General features: G+C 41.6%; 1 protein-coding gene across 2 annotated transcripts in view; it reads left to right on the top strand.

Moving 5' to 3' along the window:
* LOC115309099 (band 7 protein AGAP004871) overlaps positions 1-14,006 on the top strand; it is a 231,178-nt gene that overhangs the window by 135,133 nt on the left and 82,039 nt on the right. For both annotated transcript variants that reach the window (XM_040216437.3, XM_040216436.2), the window contains exon 2: positions 7,223-7,326. In XM_040216437.3, the coding sequence (XP_040072371.1) occupies positions 7,223-7,326 (104 nt within the window). The remainder of the gene's footprint in view (positions 1-7,222; positions 7,327-14,006) is intronic.

The following is a 14,006-nucleotide window of genomic DNA, read 5'->3' as shown; positions in this document are numbered from 1 at the left end:
TGTCACAATGACAAGGTGTTTGGTTTTTTGGAATACATTTTGTCTGTCATCTTTCATCAATTGGTTTAGTTTTTTTTTTATTGTCATTTTGTAGTTTGAGCAGTTTTGTTCGCTTGACGTAGTTTGAAGCGGATATTCCAGCTTGCCTTTTTTATTTTTATTCTTTTTGCTCTGGAGGCACTTTTGTTTTTGTCATGTCGGATATTTTGTATACGTTTAGGACAGTTTTGCGGATAGTCAGTCGCTAGGAACGTTCGATGGAGTTATCTCGTTCTATAGACGAAATAGTTAGTCTGACGATGAAGACCTGCGCATTAGAGTTATTAAATTTAATTTATAGAAGCAAAATATTATCGTAAATAAAAACACAACTTATTTTTTTTTTAATATTGCCAGTTGGGAGGCCAACGCAGGGTAGACATTTTAAAAGTACACAAACACAGCGAAGTATTAACAATGCTCTAAAACACCACGCAACTTTTAACTATTTACAGAATCCGTGGATAGGCACTTCTATTCGTTAATACATTTGAAAAAAAAACGGTATCTAAAAGAGTACGTCTTGGAGCAATGGTGCACAATGAATTAATTATGTTTCGTTCTGTAGTTGCGTTATCAAAGTTTGCATATGATACATATTTCTGAATATCAATTAGTAATGAACATCTCGGAGTTAAAAAAATATTTCAATTGAAATCAACATAATCCTGGTACCTATATGCAGAAGGACTTCAGTAGGAAAACAGTCTTTAAATTGATTTCTATTGACAATAAATCTGACCGCTTTGCTCTGTATGCCTCTATTTGGTAAATGTTTTGCTGTCCGGATATTTCCCAATCTGGGCTTGCGTATTCAGTTGTTGGTAATATCAATGACTTATATGCTGGTAATTTTAGCTTTAGTCCTGCAATGTCCAACCTCCATTGAGGTGTCCAAAACGTTTTGTAGCTTTGTTGGGAATATTTTCTATGTATGCAGTCTGGTTCAGGTGAGTTTTTTTTTTTATTTATAGTTGTAATTCGTCACACCAGCTTGACCATTGCTCGAAAGGATCGTTTAATTCATTCTACTAATCATATGTTTGTATTTCTTCAAATATAATTTTATCATCGGCATTATTTTCAATTTTTAAACCAGCTTGAAATCCTCGGCTCATGTCACTGATTTATAGAATCAATTGTAGCGGCCCAGAGATAGACACCTGAGGCACTCCTGATATAACGTATGAATTGTCTGTTCTATTAGTGAAGTTGAATAGAACATTGTTCTATTCAACTTCACGAACTGAACTCTACCAACCAGATGAACTTCAAGATATCTCGGAATTGTATCTTTGCTAAGAATATACTTGAGTTTACAAAGTAGGTTTGGACGAAAAATGCCATCAAATGCCTTGGCAAAAATCTAACAACGACACATCTATATGTCCTCCCCTGTCGATGCATCAACTTACGTTGTTGGTAACTTCTATTCGAGGTGACTGTTAACATACATCGCTTAAACAATACTGATCAAATTTTGGGAGGGTATGTTTCTAAAGAAAATTTATAATGTGTATCGCGATGTGTTTTACTAATTATAAACTCGTATGTATTAGTAAGATTAGATGGTAGTTTTGTGTATGTGTTCTTTCTCTCAACATTGCTATCGGAACTATTTTCCCTAACTTCCGTTCACTTGGAGGACTGCCACAATTAAGAGATTTTTCAGATATAGAGGCTCAATAAAGCACAAATTATTCTGCGTATTTATTCAGAAATATGTTAGGGGCCCATCAGCACCAGACGATTTTTTGACATCAAACTTTAACAGCAAAACAAGAATGCCCTTTTAATTAATCCGAATATTATTATTAATTTCTGTCGGTGAGGTATATGTTTGCTTATGCGAAATGATCCCATTATCACATGTACAAACAAACTGGAAGTAAAAAAAATAATTTAATAACACTGCATACTCTGACATTTCGTAGACACCTTTTGGAGGAATAGAACTAGAAACATTTCTTCCAAGTGTTTGTGAAACCACCGAGTGCCGCCCACCATAAAAATGGACGTTTATGAACTTGTGATTTTGTAGAAACACTCCTTTACATAAATTTTTTATTGACCGAATATACTCTTATATATTAAGCTTATGTGCAAACCTTTCTACCTCATTAATTAATCAGAAGATTACTGCTACGTGCCGAAAGAGAAAATTCCCTTAAAGCACTGAGTTGTGTTAAATCAAGTAAAGGCTAATTGACTCCTGGACAATTTAAACGCATATGCTACGGTTCCTTCTTATTGAGCAATATACAACATGTTTAATATATATAAGATACTATAATTCAACTTATCTGCTAGTTCTAAATGCTGCTCTGTGTTTGACAGGTCCCCACCAGATAAAAACAAAGGGAATTCAGACGGAACGTGAACTACCTACTCTCTTTTCCTCCGACCTTAAAGCATTTCACTTTTTAACCCCCTAACACCCCCAAACAGAAGGGCGGCGCCATTTCTCTTCCTCCCTATACCGCTGGTGTGGACATTCATCCCAGTTAAACATCGGCCGGACTACACACAACGTCCACGAAGATCAATCAGGCAAAACACGCCACCTCCATCCGCCGCGTTCCGACACCGCCCTCTTTTCCCCCAGAGTTTAATCCATCGAGACACGCGAGGGACAAAGCAACGCTGACAACCGCCATCCGCCCCCTTGTTTCCCTAGGCCGGGCTTTCCCCATTTCCCTACAACGGCCCTCTTCCCTTCTCAGCGCGCACACGCTGGCCGACGCTGTAGCGCGTAGGAACCGTTAGGCCTAGCGAGGGTTAGCGTGTTACGCGGCCGCCATCCATCAACACTACGAATACTGCGCAAACATCGCCAGAAGGCGCTCGAGGGACAAAGTTGCGGCACCGCTCATCGTGCGTGCGTGTGTTCGCGCATGGAAGCGGGTGTACGGTGACCCTCGGCCTATTTTCTCTGGGCAGCGCTCACTCATAAGCGTTTAGAGAAAAGTGGGGAGAATGGCGGAACTAAAAACTAGACGAAGCCCAGGTTTGGGAGGAAAAGGGGGAAAGGGGACAGCCGATAGTAGAACGCCATTTGTCACCCGCCCTGCTTCCGGCCTAGGATGTAATTAGCAACTCGGGAAGCGGATGTGTCTTTGATTGGTGACTGGTGCCGGTGATTCATATATATTTGTGTCGTCGCGTACTTTTGGAACTTGTATGCGTTTCTTGTTCATTTTTTTCGCTTAACTCTTTTGTCACAATGAATGTGGGCCGGACCGGATAGCTCATTTTTGAACGGTCGAGTGGCGTTTAAGTAAAACGGTGCTGATGGAATGCATGTATGCGTTTCCATTGAAGCTTTGGAGTATCTCTTTTCAAGGCGTCTTAAAAGAGCATTTATTATAAGGTATACGATTTATTGATACTACCAGCGTACTGTTAAGGCCACATTAAAATGTCATTTAACAGAATTAGAGCGGTAATAAAACACTACCGGTTTCCACAACCCAAAAATAAAAAAATAACATTTTATAGAAAACTTTTTATTTTCATGTTCGTTGTTTTCTTCTTTGATTCAGATAGAGGCAGGCCCTCTTCTTATCTGTGGAGGTTTACTGTCTACATACACATATGTAATAACGTTTGTGCTGAAGGAAGCTCGTGTGAGTATTAAGACATTTATGTAATTAGTAGTTTTTTTTCAATGGGGAAATGAATATCTATTGAAAGGCAAAGACACTAATGGCGCCTGCCGAGAAGGTGGATATTGTTTTACCCTTCAGTGTAACAAATTCTATCCTAAAAATATGTATTTTATTTGTTTTCTTTTTAGATCGCATACCGCACACCACCTCCAAACAACGGAAGCAGGAAGGGTAGAATAAAAAAAAATATTATGAATATTTCATAGGTTAATCTGCATTAAGGAGTGAGTCGTACAATCATCCCACGAACAGTATGGACGCCTAGAACTTAAACTATGTCCTGTAAATCTTAAGACCTGCTTCGTTCACTTCGTGTATATGCCCTTTTTCTATTTTCAACGAGTCCAGCACCGATGTAGCCTCTGTCTCTCTGGGGCTTCAAAGAGAAAACTATCCTAGCCGTGCAACTCGATCAATTGAACATTTTGATTGATAAGGGTAGCGGCGTCCTGGTTCAAACGACGGAGGAGCGAAGAAGATGGAATGGCCGGGAGTAGAGAGGGACACGTCTAACAACTCCGCCAGGGGGAAGATGCGACGAGAGCAGCTTCACGTCACGTCCGAGAGAGACACCTTGAGTGGACGTGAGGAGACTCGAAGGCGCTCGCTCGCTTTCGGGAAGAACAAACAAAAACGTGCCACTCAACGCGCCTTCGTGGCTCAAGACACGGGAAAACGGAAGCCTGATGAGGCGTATCGAAAATAAACTTTCGTCATCATGATGTACGACTAAACGGTCATAGGAGAAACAAACAAAGCGCTGACGCAAAAGTGGGGAGGTACTCAAATAAGAGCTTTTATTCCAGGGGAATAGTAAGAAAAAAGAAATTCTAGCCGATGTAATACCCTGATAGTTTGCACAGGATCTGTTCAATCTGCTGGAATCTTCGTTTGATTATGGGTGTAGAGGCACTAGGGAACCTCTTTTCTAACTTGGTGTGAGTACGAAAAAGTCTTCCTCTGTCTGAAAGCAGCTTTATAGGCCCCATTGTTTATGGCAGCTTTGTTTCATTTACTACATTAAATTAAACTGTACGTTTACTTCGATCTCATTCGGATATTCAGTTTGTCTGCTATCGTTAAACACATGGTTGTGCGTGGCTTGCATTTTGTGTATTTAAGTACGATTGGAGGCCGAGCATAATGTTGCGTTTTGTTTGTTGCGTGAAAATAATCATACGATTTGTTTTGTGCTTCTACATCAATGATTGTTCTAGCTTGTCGAAACTAGTGCCCACTATAGTGTGCCTACATTCTGGCTTGCCGCCGTAAGGAAATGCTACTCAATTAAATTTATTTCATCGTGTCTCTATCTTGCAACTCGATCCTACGCATAAAAACGGCTAAGACCTCCTTTTAGTTCCTTCAGAGCACGCAATGTGTGGCTTTCACTGATGCCCCATCAGCTGTCATTAAATTGGCCTTGCCATTCCCGCTTAGCACCTACCTTTTGCAGCGTACATTTCGCACTGCCGAAAATGTCTTTCCGGCAAGAACAAATAGGAATTACCACGAACAATTTGGAATAACGTCACGTGCAAAACATGCATTAAAGTGTCGCATTCATTGCCTTTCCCTTACGAAGTGACCGGCCATCATACCTATCGCACGCCCCACACCGGCCATCACCAATGAGAAGCACACTGGTCTCCACCCTTTGGTGCTCGACTCCGGTAAAGGCGAACCAATCAGTCTAGCCTCCACGCACGTGTAGCTTCCAGGGAAAGTTTTTCGCGATCTCGCAGTCTCGTTCTGTCCGCCCAGCAATTCGCGGGAAAACGGATGGGTCCAAACCCGGGGAACAAGCCGCGCTCGTTCTCGGACTAATACGAGACCCCGGGAAGCGAACCTGGTTGGCACAAAGTGCATGCCGGGGGACTGCTGAGATGGCGGCTCATTCGGGAAGCAGTAGCAACCGGTTCATTATGGGGCAGCGGGTGTATCCCGTTCCGCCCTAAGGAGACGGTGCGGTGGAAGCTAGGTGCACGCCGGACCAATCAGCCTCCTCCCCTTTCATCATCTGACCCCGCTCTCTGCGCGCTGGTATGGGAGGGAGCGTGATCACGTGGCGAAACATAGGCGTGTGACTGGTTGAACGAGCACGTAGCTCTCCACCCCAGTATCGGCTTAGGGATGAAGGGGTGTGGAAGGTCGTTGAGTGTTCGGTCGGTAGAGCCCTCCGGGTTCTCCTTGCTATTCGAGGACGTGGAAAAAGTTGCCTGCGAAAGGGTAGCGACGGGGAAGTACCTCGATGTGTGTCAGTTTGTTTGCTTCGGGGAGTGGTTGTTTTGAGGAGGGCGAGGAGGCTTCCCTTATTTGACTTGTGTTTGAAAGGGGCGTCTGTCGAGTGGATTAGTTTGGCGCGGGCGGTCACTCTAATGAGATAACTTTGGAGTCTCATTTTACGGAATGTTCGTCTGTTTCTCAGTGACATGGCGACGTTGGTGTGTGTTTTTGTCCTGTGGATGTCTGTGAAAGTAAAAATCTTCCTGGACATACGATCATCTGCAACTCGAGGACGAACTGACTCCAGATGTATATATAGATAATCTTTCAGTCGGATTATATTTTAACAAATAGAAGAAATACTGCTTGTGTAACGGTCCCACGCCATGAATACGTACCTGCCATTTAATAACAACAGAGAACTGCTACTGTGGCTGAGCCAGTAAGAGGTTGTGTTATTCGACATAAACAGCACCAGAAAGTTGTTCTTGCAAGAAGCCATTTCCTTGCTGATGTATTATTAATATTTCTTGCGAGACCATTATTCAACAGTGGGAGCTTCCGTTCACGTGTAAAAGGTGCAACACATGTGCAAATAGCCACCCGAAAATCGGACTGAAATCGGGACACGTGATTGTTGCCTCATGCTAATTTTGAAAAAAAAAACAAAAAAACTTTTTACTCTACGCAGACTGAGAATATGGTTTCGTTAAAGCCATATTAGCAATTTCCGTACTGCAAATATCCCCGCATAGATTACTTTTTGAAAAATGGTGTGGAACTACTTCTTCAGGTTTCATTTTCCGTGCGTTTCACAGTTAGATTTTCGCGCATGTGTTACAGTCTTAACACCTACCATATATATATATATATATATATATATATATATATAGATAGATATATAACGTGTAATAGATGCGATATATATTAAGGCGGCTGCGCGGCCATTGCAATATGATGTTTATAAAACTTTTAATAAGCAAAAGTAAAGCTCAGTATTGAACTTCAGGTACGCCTAGAGAAACATCATTTTTCGTTGAATTCTGGGATGAACTCAAAAGATCGTTGAAGGAATAGTGTGGGTTTTCTCTTTCTTATTTTCAGAGAGCCGTTCAACTGAATCTACACAACACCTCTCAAATTATATCCTTGTCTTATTTTGGCATTTCAAAAAGGGCTTTAGTTTATGGCATATAGGCTCGCCAGTGTTTGGCGTCGTTTGCATAACGAAAAAGTGAAACAAACTAACACGAATTGAGATTCAAACTTTATGTTTTCTTTCTTTACAGCCAGCGTCTCAGAAGGGCTTGACATTTGTGCCTACATCCTCACAACATGCTCGATACTCATCATCGTCGCAACATTTCCAATTTCCCTCATCTTTTGTATCAAGGTGAGTGCATTGAGAAATGCTCCTTGGTTTCACTATCACATTGCATGGGTTTTATGCAACTATATTTATGGCACTGCATCTTGAAAATATACCTTCTTTCGGTTTGTATTTGCAATTTGTTTAGTGAAGGCGGTCCATTTTATTACATCTAATTCAATAAGTGCAAGTAATCTTCAAACAAACCTAAGTTTATGAAGCACTGCATAAGGTTTTTTATTATTGGTAGTTTAACTGTTTTGCCTACTGTTTTTCAGATAAACTATACTTCATTTCCAAGTCGTCTTTTCTTAATAATAGTTGTACCTGTGTCGAACAAAACTTGACATTTCTTTTATCGCGCCTCAATTTCCTTCAAAAGCAAAAAGCAAAAAAAAAAAAATGGCACGAAAACTTTATTTTGCAGCACTCTTTTATGTTAAAAAAGCGAAGAAACACTAGTTGTAAGGTAGCCAGTTGCTAAACTTACTGGGTTAAGATATGTGCAGGTCTCTGCTAGGCAGTCTTTTACTATATAAAAATTAAAAAAAAAATATTAAATCACTAAAACATATGGCGATATCAGGTGTCTGTCTTCCTCGTAAACAAGGTCTCAGTCATTGTTTTTTGGGACTTGATGACAGTTCCTAGAGTTGGTATCTGGCCCAATTAGCTCAAAATAAAGTAATTAGTGCCTCCCTACCCACAACTATTGTTATCAGTTGGTGTAGGCTCTCGCGTAAAGTTAGGAATGCACATAAACCATAAAAAATGATATTGGATTTCGAATCAATTAACAACGGTTTTATATAAATTAAATGATGCTGATTGAAATGAACCTCATTGTCAAAATTCAACAGCACTTTCGTGGCTAATAAATTGAGATAAGTTTGAATACGCGTACTTGGCAGATTATGAACACGATTCTAGTAGTTGTTAGACAATACAAAAATTACTAGAGAAAAACAAAAATTATCGGTAATGATAAAGTCTCCGATAACGAGAATGTTTTGGCTCTCCTGTGTTTACACGGGCGTTTTTTCTGAACCAAATAGTATTGAACTAAAAACAATAAATAAAGACTTGCCTGAAGGCAAGAAGGAAAATACCCTATGCATATTTAGTTCGCCACTATACCACATAAAGTAAGGGCTAATTTTTTATTGTTGTCATGGGACAAAACGCATGCAGGTTTGGGTCGCAGATATGAAACAAACATACCAAAGAACGTCGAGTACTGAACGGGCCCGACTTGTGAAGCAGCAACAAACAATATGTTGGTGCATTTTGTTCCGAAACAGTGGTATAAAAGCACGACCAAATAAGAGGCGGCCAGATATAGCTCCGACTTTGCTCAAACAGTTAAGACATTTTTTTATGTAGCTTAACTTGACAGTGACGCTATTGCCTACAAGGAAACTCGACCTCCATTGCATTGTGAATTGGTCTTGTTTTCAGTGAACTGACCATATTGGTTGCTCAGAGCCTCCCATAGCAAAAAAGAAAAAAAAAAAGAAAAATACACATGTTGGTTTGATGGGAGTTTTGCGAAATCGAAACCGAAATAATATTACTTGAAGTCATTACAAGGGTTTATAAAATTATAAAACGATCGTGTATTACGAAAGAGCCACAGATAGTATTTGCTGCGAACAGCGACAATTATGCTGTCAGTTCCACTAGATTTGAAGTTTTGACTCCAAAAAGAGATTTGCGTGTTTACTGGGAGTAAGAACCATGCCGTTTATGTTCATGGTACCGTGCGAACTGCAAATCAAATCAGTTCGGTGGCGATGCTCATCTTGCATTCATTCTTAATGACACGATTTGAACAGGCAGCGAGTGAAAAACTGCGTCGTTTACTGCCCAACTGTATCACTAGATGCATGATCCACGAGGTGCAGCCTATCTCACGTTCGGCGAGACGAGCGCGCATTTTTAATCCGTTAGCCGCGTCTCAAACGAGGGCAACGACAAAACTCACGCGTCTGCCGTCTCGCCACATGCTTTCGAAGCACTTTAGCGCATTTACCACTTGGGTCGGATGAGGCATCTACCGGGTGTCCCAAGAAGCGGCAAGGCTCTTTAGATCGAGTGCAAAATTCGGTTTTTTAACCTATCGCGCAAGTATTTCGTGCACTGTTTCCCGCAGATGAAGCATTAATTTTTTTTTTAATTTGCGAAGAGCGAAGCTACTTGAGAAAAAAGTAAAGAAAGAAAAAGGCTTAGCTTCTATGGAAACGCAACAAAGCTACCAGTCTTCAAACAGTACGGATCCTTTTAACACGGGAGACAAGAGATGGCGCAAGAGGTCACGACGCCAACTACCGCCAACGAACGAGCACACGGCGCCGAGAGCCGGCGTCTTTAGCAGACGATGTTTTCGACTCAAAAGCGGTGCGAGCTTCTTTAATACCAGTTGTCAATGCATTATTTTATCATCTTTACTAATAAAACACATTGAATGGACACATAATTGATTTAAAAAATGGTTTGTCGGGTTATTTTGACGGTTTTTTCCGTGGTACTTGTGTTGTCTGCTTTGCAGTTTCTTGTTGTTACCGCGCCTGTTTGTTACTGCGACTGTCGCCGCCTGCGAAAGGCGCGCCGCTTTTGAGTCGAAAAGATCGTTTGCTAATGACGCCGGCTCTCGGCGCCGTTTGCTTCTTCGTTGGCGGTAGCTGGCGTCGCGACCGCTTCCGCCATTTCTTTTCTCCCGTGCAAAACTGCGCTGTATTGTTTGTAGACCGGTGGCTTCGCTGCGTTTCCATAGGAGCTAAGCATTTTTTTCTTAACTTTTTCCCCAGATTTAATAAATCAAAATTAAAACAAATAAAAAACAAACAAAAAAAAAACGCTATTTGTTGGCAACGCTGCACAAAATCGTAGGGCGATAGGTTAAGAAACCGAATTTTGTGGTCGATTTACAGAGCCTGGCCTCTGTTTGGGACACCCGGTAGTAACAATGACGTAGCGTGGAAGCTTCCTTTCTTTGGTAGGGCTAGATTTCGTGCCATAATTAGGTGCGCACTTAGTGTTTCAGTTTATGGTTACTGAAAGCTTAACAAACTCGGGTGTGACTAAGCGTGTTCACGCGTCCTGTGTTGTGATTCGTTTATCTGTGTTCAAACGGCTAAGGCCCCAATCTAATTGACTGCGGAACTAAGGAACTTGGGACTAGACTCGTACCGCGTACCTTTAGGCGTCAGTGACCACCCGAGTGAAAAATCTTATATGCATAAGGAATTTTCGGTCCAATAAACACATGATCAGATGATATCATAGTCATCGCATTCGGTTTGAGTTGGTACCGCGATGGCGCCACAGTAGACTTCCGGTGGAGAATTTATTTGTTCTTCAGCAACACAGAGCGATCGGGTAAGAAGATTTTCCTTCGTAAAAGTACCTTTAATGCGTTTGCAAGAACCGAGCGCTTTGTAGAACGCAGTACACATAACAATAAGATGTGAAACAAAAGGAAAATAGAAAGAGAGGAACATTGGGAGCGCGCAGGGGTCCGCCGATAGCGGGCGTTAGTGAGCTCGTTTGTACACAAACATCGGTGAATAACAGCATATAAGAGCATTATATGAAGATATAAGTAAAATATAAGATAAGATAAGAAATAGTAAAAAAGCTTATCAGGCACTTAAAAGGAACTTCTTATACCAGCTTCATTTAACTTATGATATACTCTTTTACGGATCCTAGAGGTTCTTATCCCCATTGAAAATTTTCATTTGTATGAGAAATTTCGGTGTCCAATAATCACATATGAACCATACAAGATAAATAAGAACATATAAGAACCATATAAGCGCTATATCAAGACTATATAGCATATATAAGAATATATAAGAACCACATAAGAAACTTGTGAGAGGTTTCTTATAAGCTTCTTATAAGGTTCTTATATGTTCTTATATACCTTAAATAGTTCTTATATGGTTCTTATGTGTTCTTGTATCTCTTGTGTGATTCGTGTGTGTTTATTTGACAGAAGAAGTTTCTCATACTAATGGCTTTTTCACTAGGGATATCAAATCAAATCAAAAAGCTTTATAATTTGTTTCATCAAATGTGTTTGCTGGATCGAGAAATATCTTACACAAACATTATTTTCACTATGGTATAAAGAGATTTTCTTGCGGAGTAACGTTGTTCCCTTCACATCGTTTTGTATTTCTGGAAGCTTGTTATTAAATATGTAATACCGCTTCCAGCTTGCGCTTCGAATAGGTTTTCGGTAAGGCGAATGTTAGCCAGCGATGGCAATGACTTTCTATGAAAATGCAATCTGCGAAAACTCTCAATTTAAAATCACATCCTTTCGTTGGTTTCTATTATAATGCCTAGAAGAAGGCACCTTCGAAGGCTGTGCTTAGCGTCATAGACCTCCCGTGGATCGGAAGGGGTCCCTAATTGGTAGCAAATGACATTACAAGAGCCGGCGTGCCACGCTATCGGGAGTCGCATGCTGCCCCGGCAGTTGGACGCAGAAGTTCTGGCGAAAAGGCTGAGCGAGCTGGAGTGGTAGCGTCTGAACATTTGCCTGTTGAATACTCCGGGAACTATGCGAGTCTGGAGAGCGACCGACAATAGAGGAGGCGTCTTCCGAATCCACCTCCGCTGCTGCGGCATCGCCAGGATCGCGGCAGACAAACAGCTTTAGTATTCGACGACTTCATTGGGCTGAAATCGTGGGATCACAAAAGAGGACGCGGCAAACAAACACGTCGGAGGCACGTTCCAGGCAACAAAGTTCCTATGGATATCTTGTTTGAAGGAAGGGACACTCTCATCCGAGTAAATGCTGTCTTCATCCTGGCCCAGGGAAATGACTTACCTTGCTTTCTGTGCTCTTTTGTCACGAGCCAGTGCTTCAATTCCGGAGTGAAACGAGCGTGCGTTCGCCGTTTATGGCGAGGCAGAGGTTCGGCGTAAACGGAAGCGGAAACCGGGGGTAATGTTGCGCCGATTTGCCGTGCGGTAGCAACGTGGAAACGGTGCGTGGACCTCCGGGCACGCGACGTCAGGGGGGCACGCCACGGGTCGCAGAGTTTGCAGTTTGCTGACAGCCACCGGCACGCGATTCAGGCCACGGGTCACGGAAGCAGTGAGTTTCCTCAACGACAGGGTCGCGGGTGTCTGCTGTGCTCCGGGAGCCCTTTCCTTTTATCACTTTTGACATTTTTCATCAAAATATCCACTTATTTGGTTTCATAGGAGAGCAAAGCGATTTAGTGGTTTTACATACGCGTTGATATTTTTTTTTCAATAACAGTGTTATATTTAAGCTCATCAAACCGTTAGCCCGTATGCATGCCTATGTCGCGGTTCGACAGCAACATTTTGCGATGCAAAATTATTTATACACCAATAGAAATTTCATTGTTCATAATTGTATACTACTGGTCAGAAAATCTTGAACAGGTAAATAATTATACGCCAATTCATTTAATTAGCATAGAAAAGGTGCCGCGCTCGAAGAGAGCAACATTGCGGAGCTCAACGCACGTCTAAAGAAATTGAAAAAAATACCAAATGCTAACGTATTACAGCTCAGGCAGCAACGTGAGACAAGACATATAGCGCGCTGTTCTTTTTTTACCGTAGTTGAAATTTTAAAGCGCAGATAATGACTTATGATACCTGCTTATTGTAACGTTGTTGACAATAGCTGAAAGTTATAATCTCCGGCGCTTCAGTGATCAGGTATGCCACACAAAACAGAACGAAAGTTTAGGGCTAGAGACACTTTGATGTGAATGTCAGGTATTGTTTGTATTAATGAACAGTTCATTTTTGGTTATGTGTGCCGGACTTTGCCCGTATGCATAATGTTTATACCTCTCTGTGGTGTCTAGTCTCAGGGAGTAAGAACTATAAATTCAGCACAATTACACAGGGAAAACCACCAGAGTGACCTTTAGGTTTGAGTTTAGGGCACCTTATTTCTTCCAAGTTTTTGAATCTTCAGCATCTTATACGATACTTGCCGAACAAAAAGCACACCAATAACGCACTAAATGTTTAAAATAATACCGCGTTTTCAAGCAAGCTTTGCAAAAGACGCGCAGGATTAAAAAAAGAAGCCCACGTGGTTACCCGTTAGCAAAGTCTAATATAAGCGCTCTCAGTTACTGAGATTCGTTTAAATCACGTGTGTTTTCTTTACACGTTCATGCTGTTGTATTTTTAATTTTTGTTCTGCGGAGGAGAAATCTGGCCAGAATAGACGCTAGTCAACATAGGGAAGCTGAGCTTGGGGAATGAACCATCCTGTAAGCGTTGTCGGTTGGAAGGAAAGCCGGAGAAAGCCTTCAGAAAAGCAAGAAACACCAAAAAGAGCGTAAGTGTTACCATCTTCGTCGTCATCAGTAAGTGCAAAATATTCCCATTATAACACTGTAGGAAATGCATTAATGGTGTCCGATGAACAGACGGTGAATTACAACAGGTTACAAGGCGAAACAAGCCTCGGTTTTCGCAAAGTAGTTTTATATCAAGCAGTTGTCGATTTAGCTCACGAAAGGATAATGCCAAGCTGTGTGCCCGCTGGCGATCAATCCGTGCCAACGCTGCTGGCCGAGCACAAATGCAGAGGGTCAACATGCTACAGCTCCAGATTCAGGAGAGCGGGGAACTCCAAGCGTGGAGTGCTTTTGCAATGTGGACACAGTATAGCCAATTGATTGGCCGCG

The sequence above is a fragment of the Ixodes scapularis genome, unplaced genomic scaffold (genome assembly GCF_016920785.2).
Source record: "Ixodes scapularis isolate PalLabHiFi unplaced genomic scaffold, ASM1692078v2 PGA_scaffold3__209_contigs__length_174095766, whole genome shotgun sequence".
NCBI lineage: Eukaryota > Metazoa > Arthropoda > Arachnida > Ixodida > Ixodidae > Ixodes > Ixodes scapularis.
Note: the sequence above shows the minus strand (reverse complement) of the source record. Positions and strands in the feature narration are given on the sequence as shown.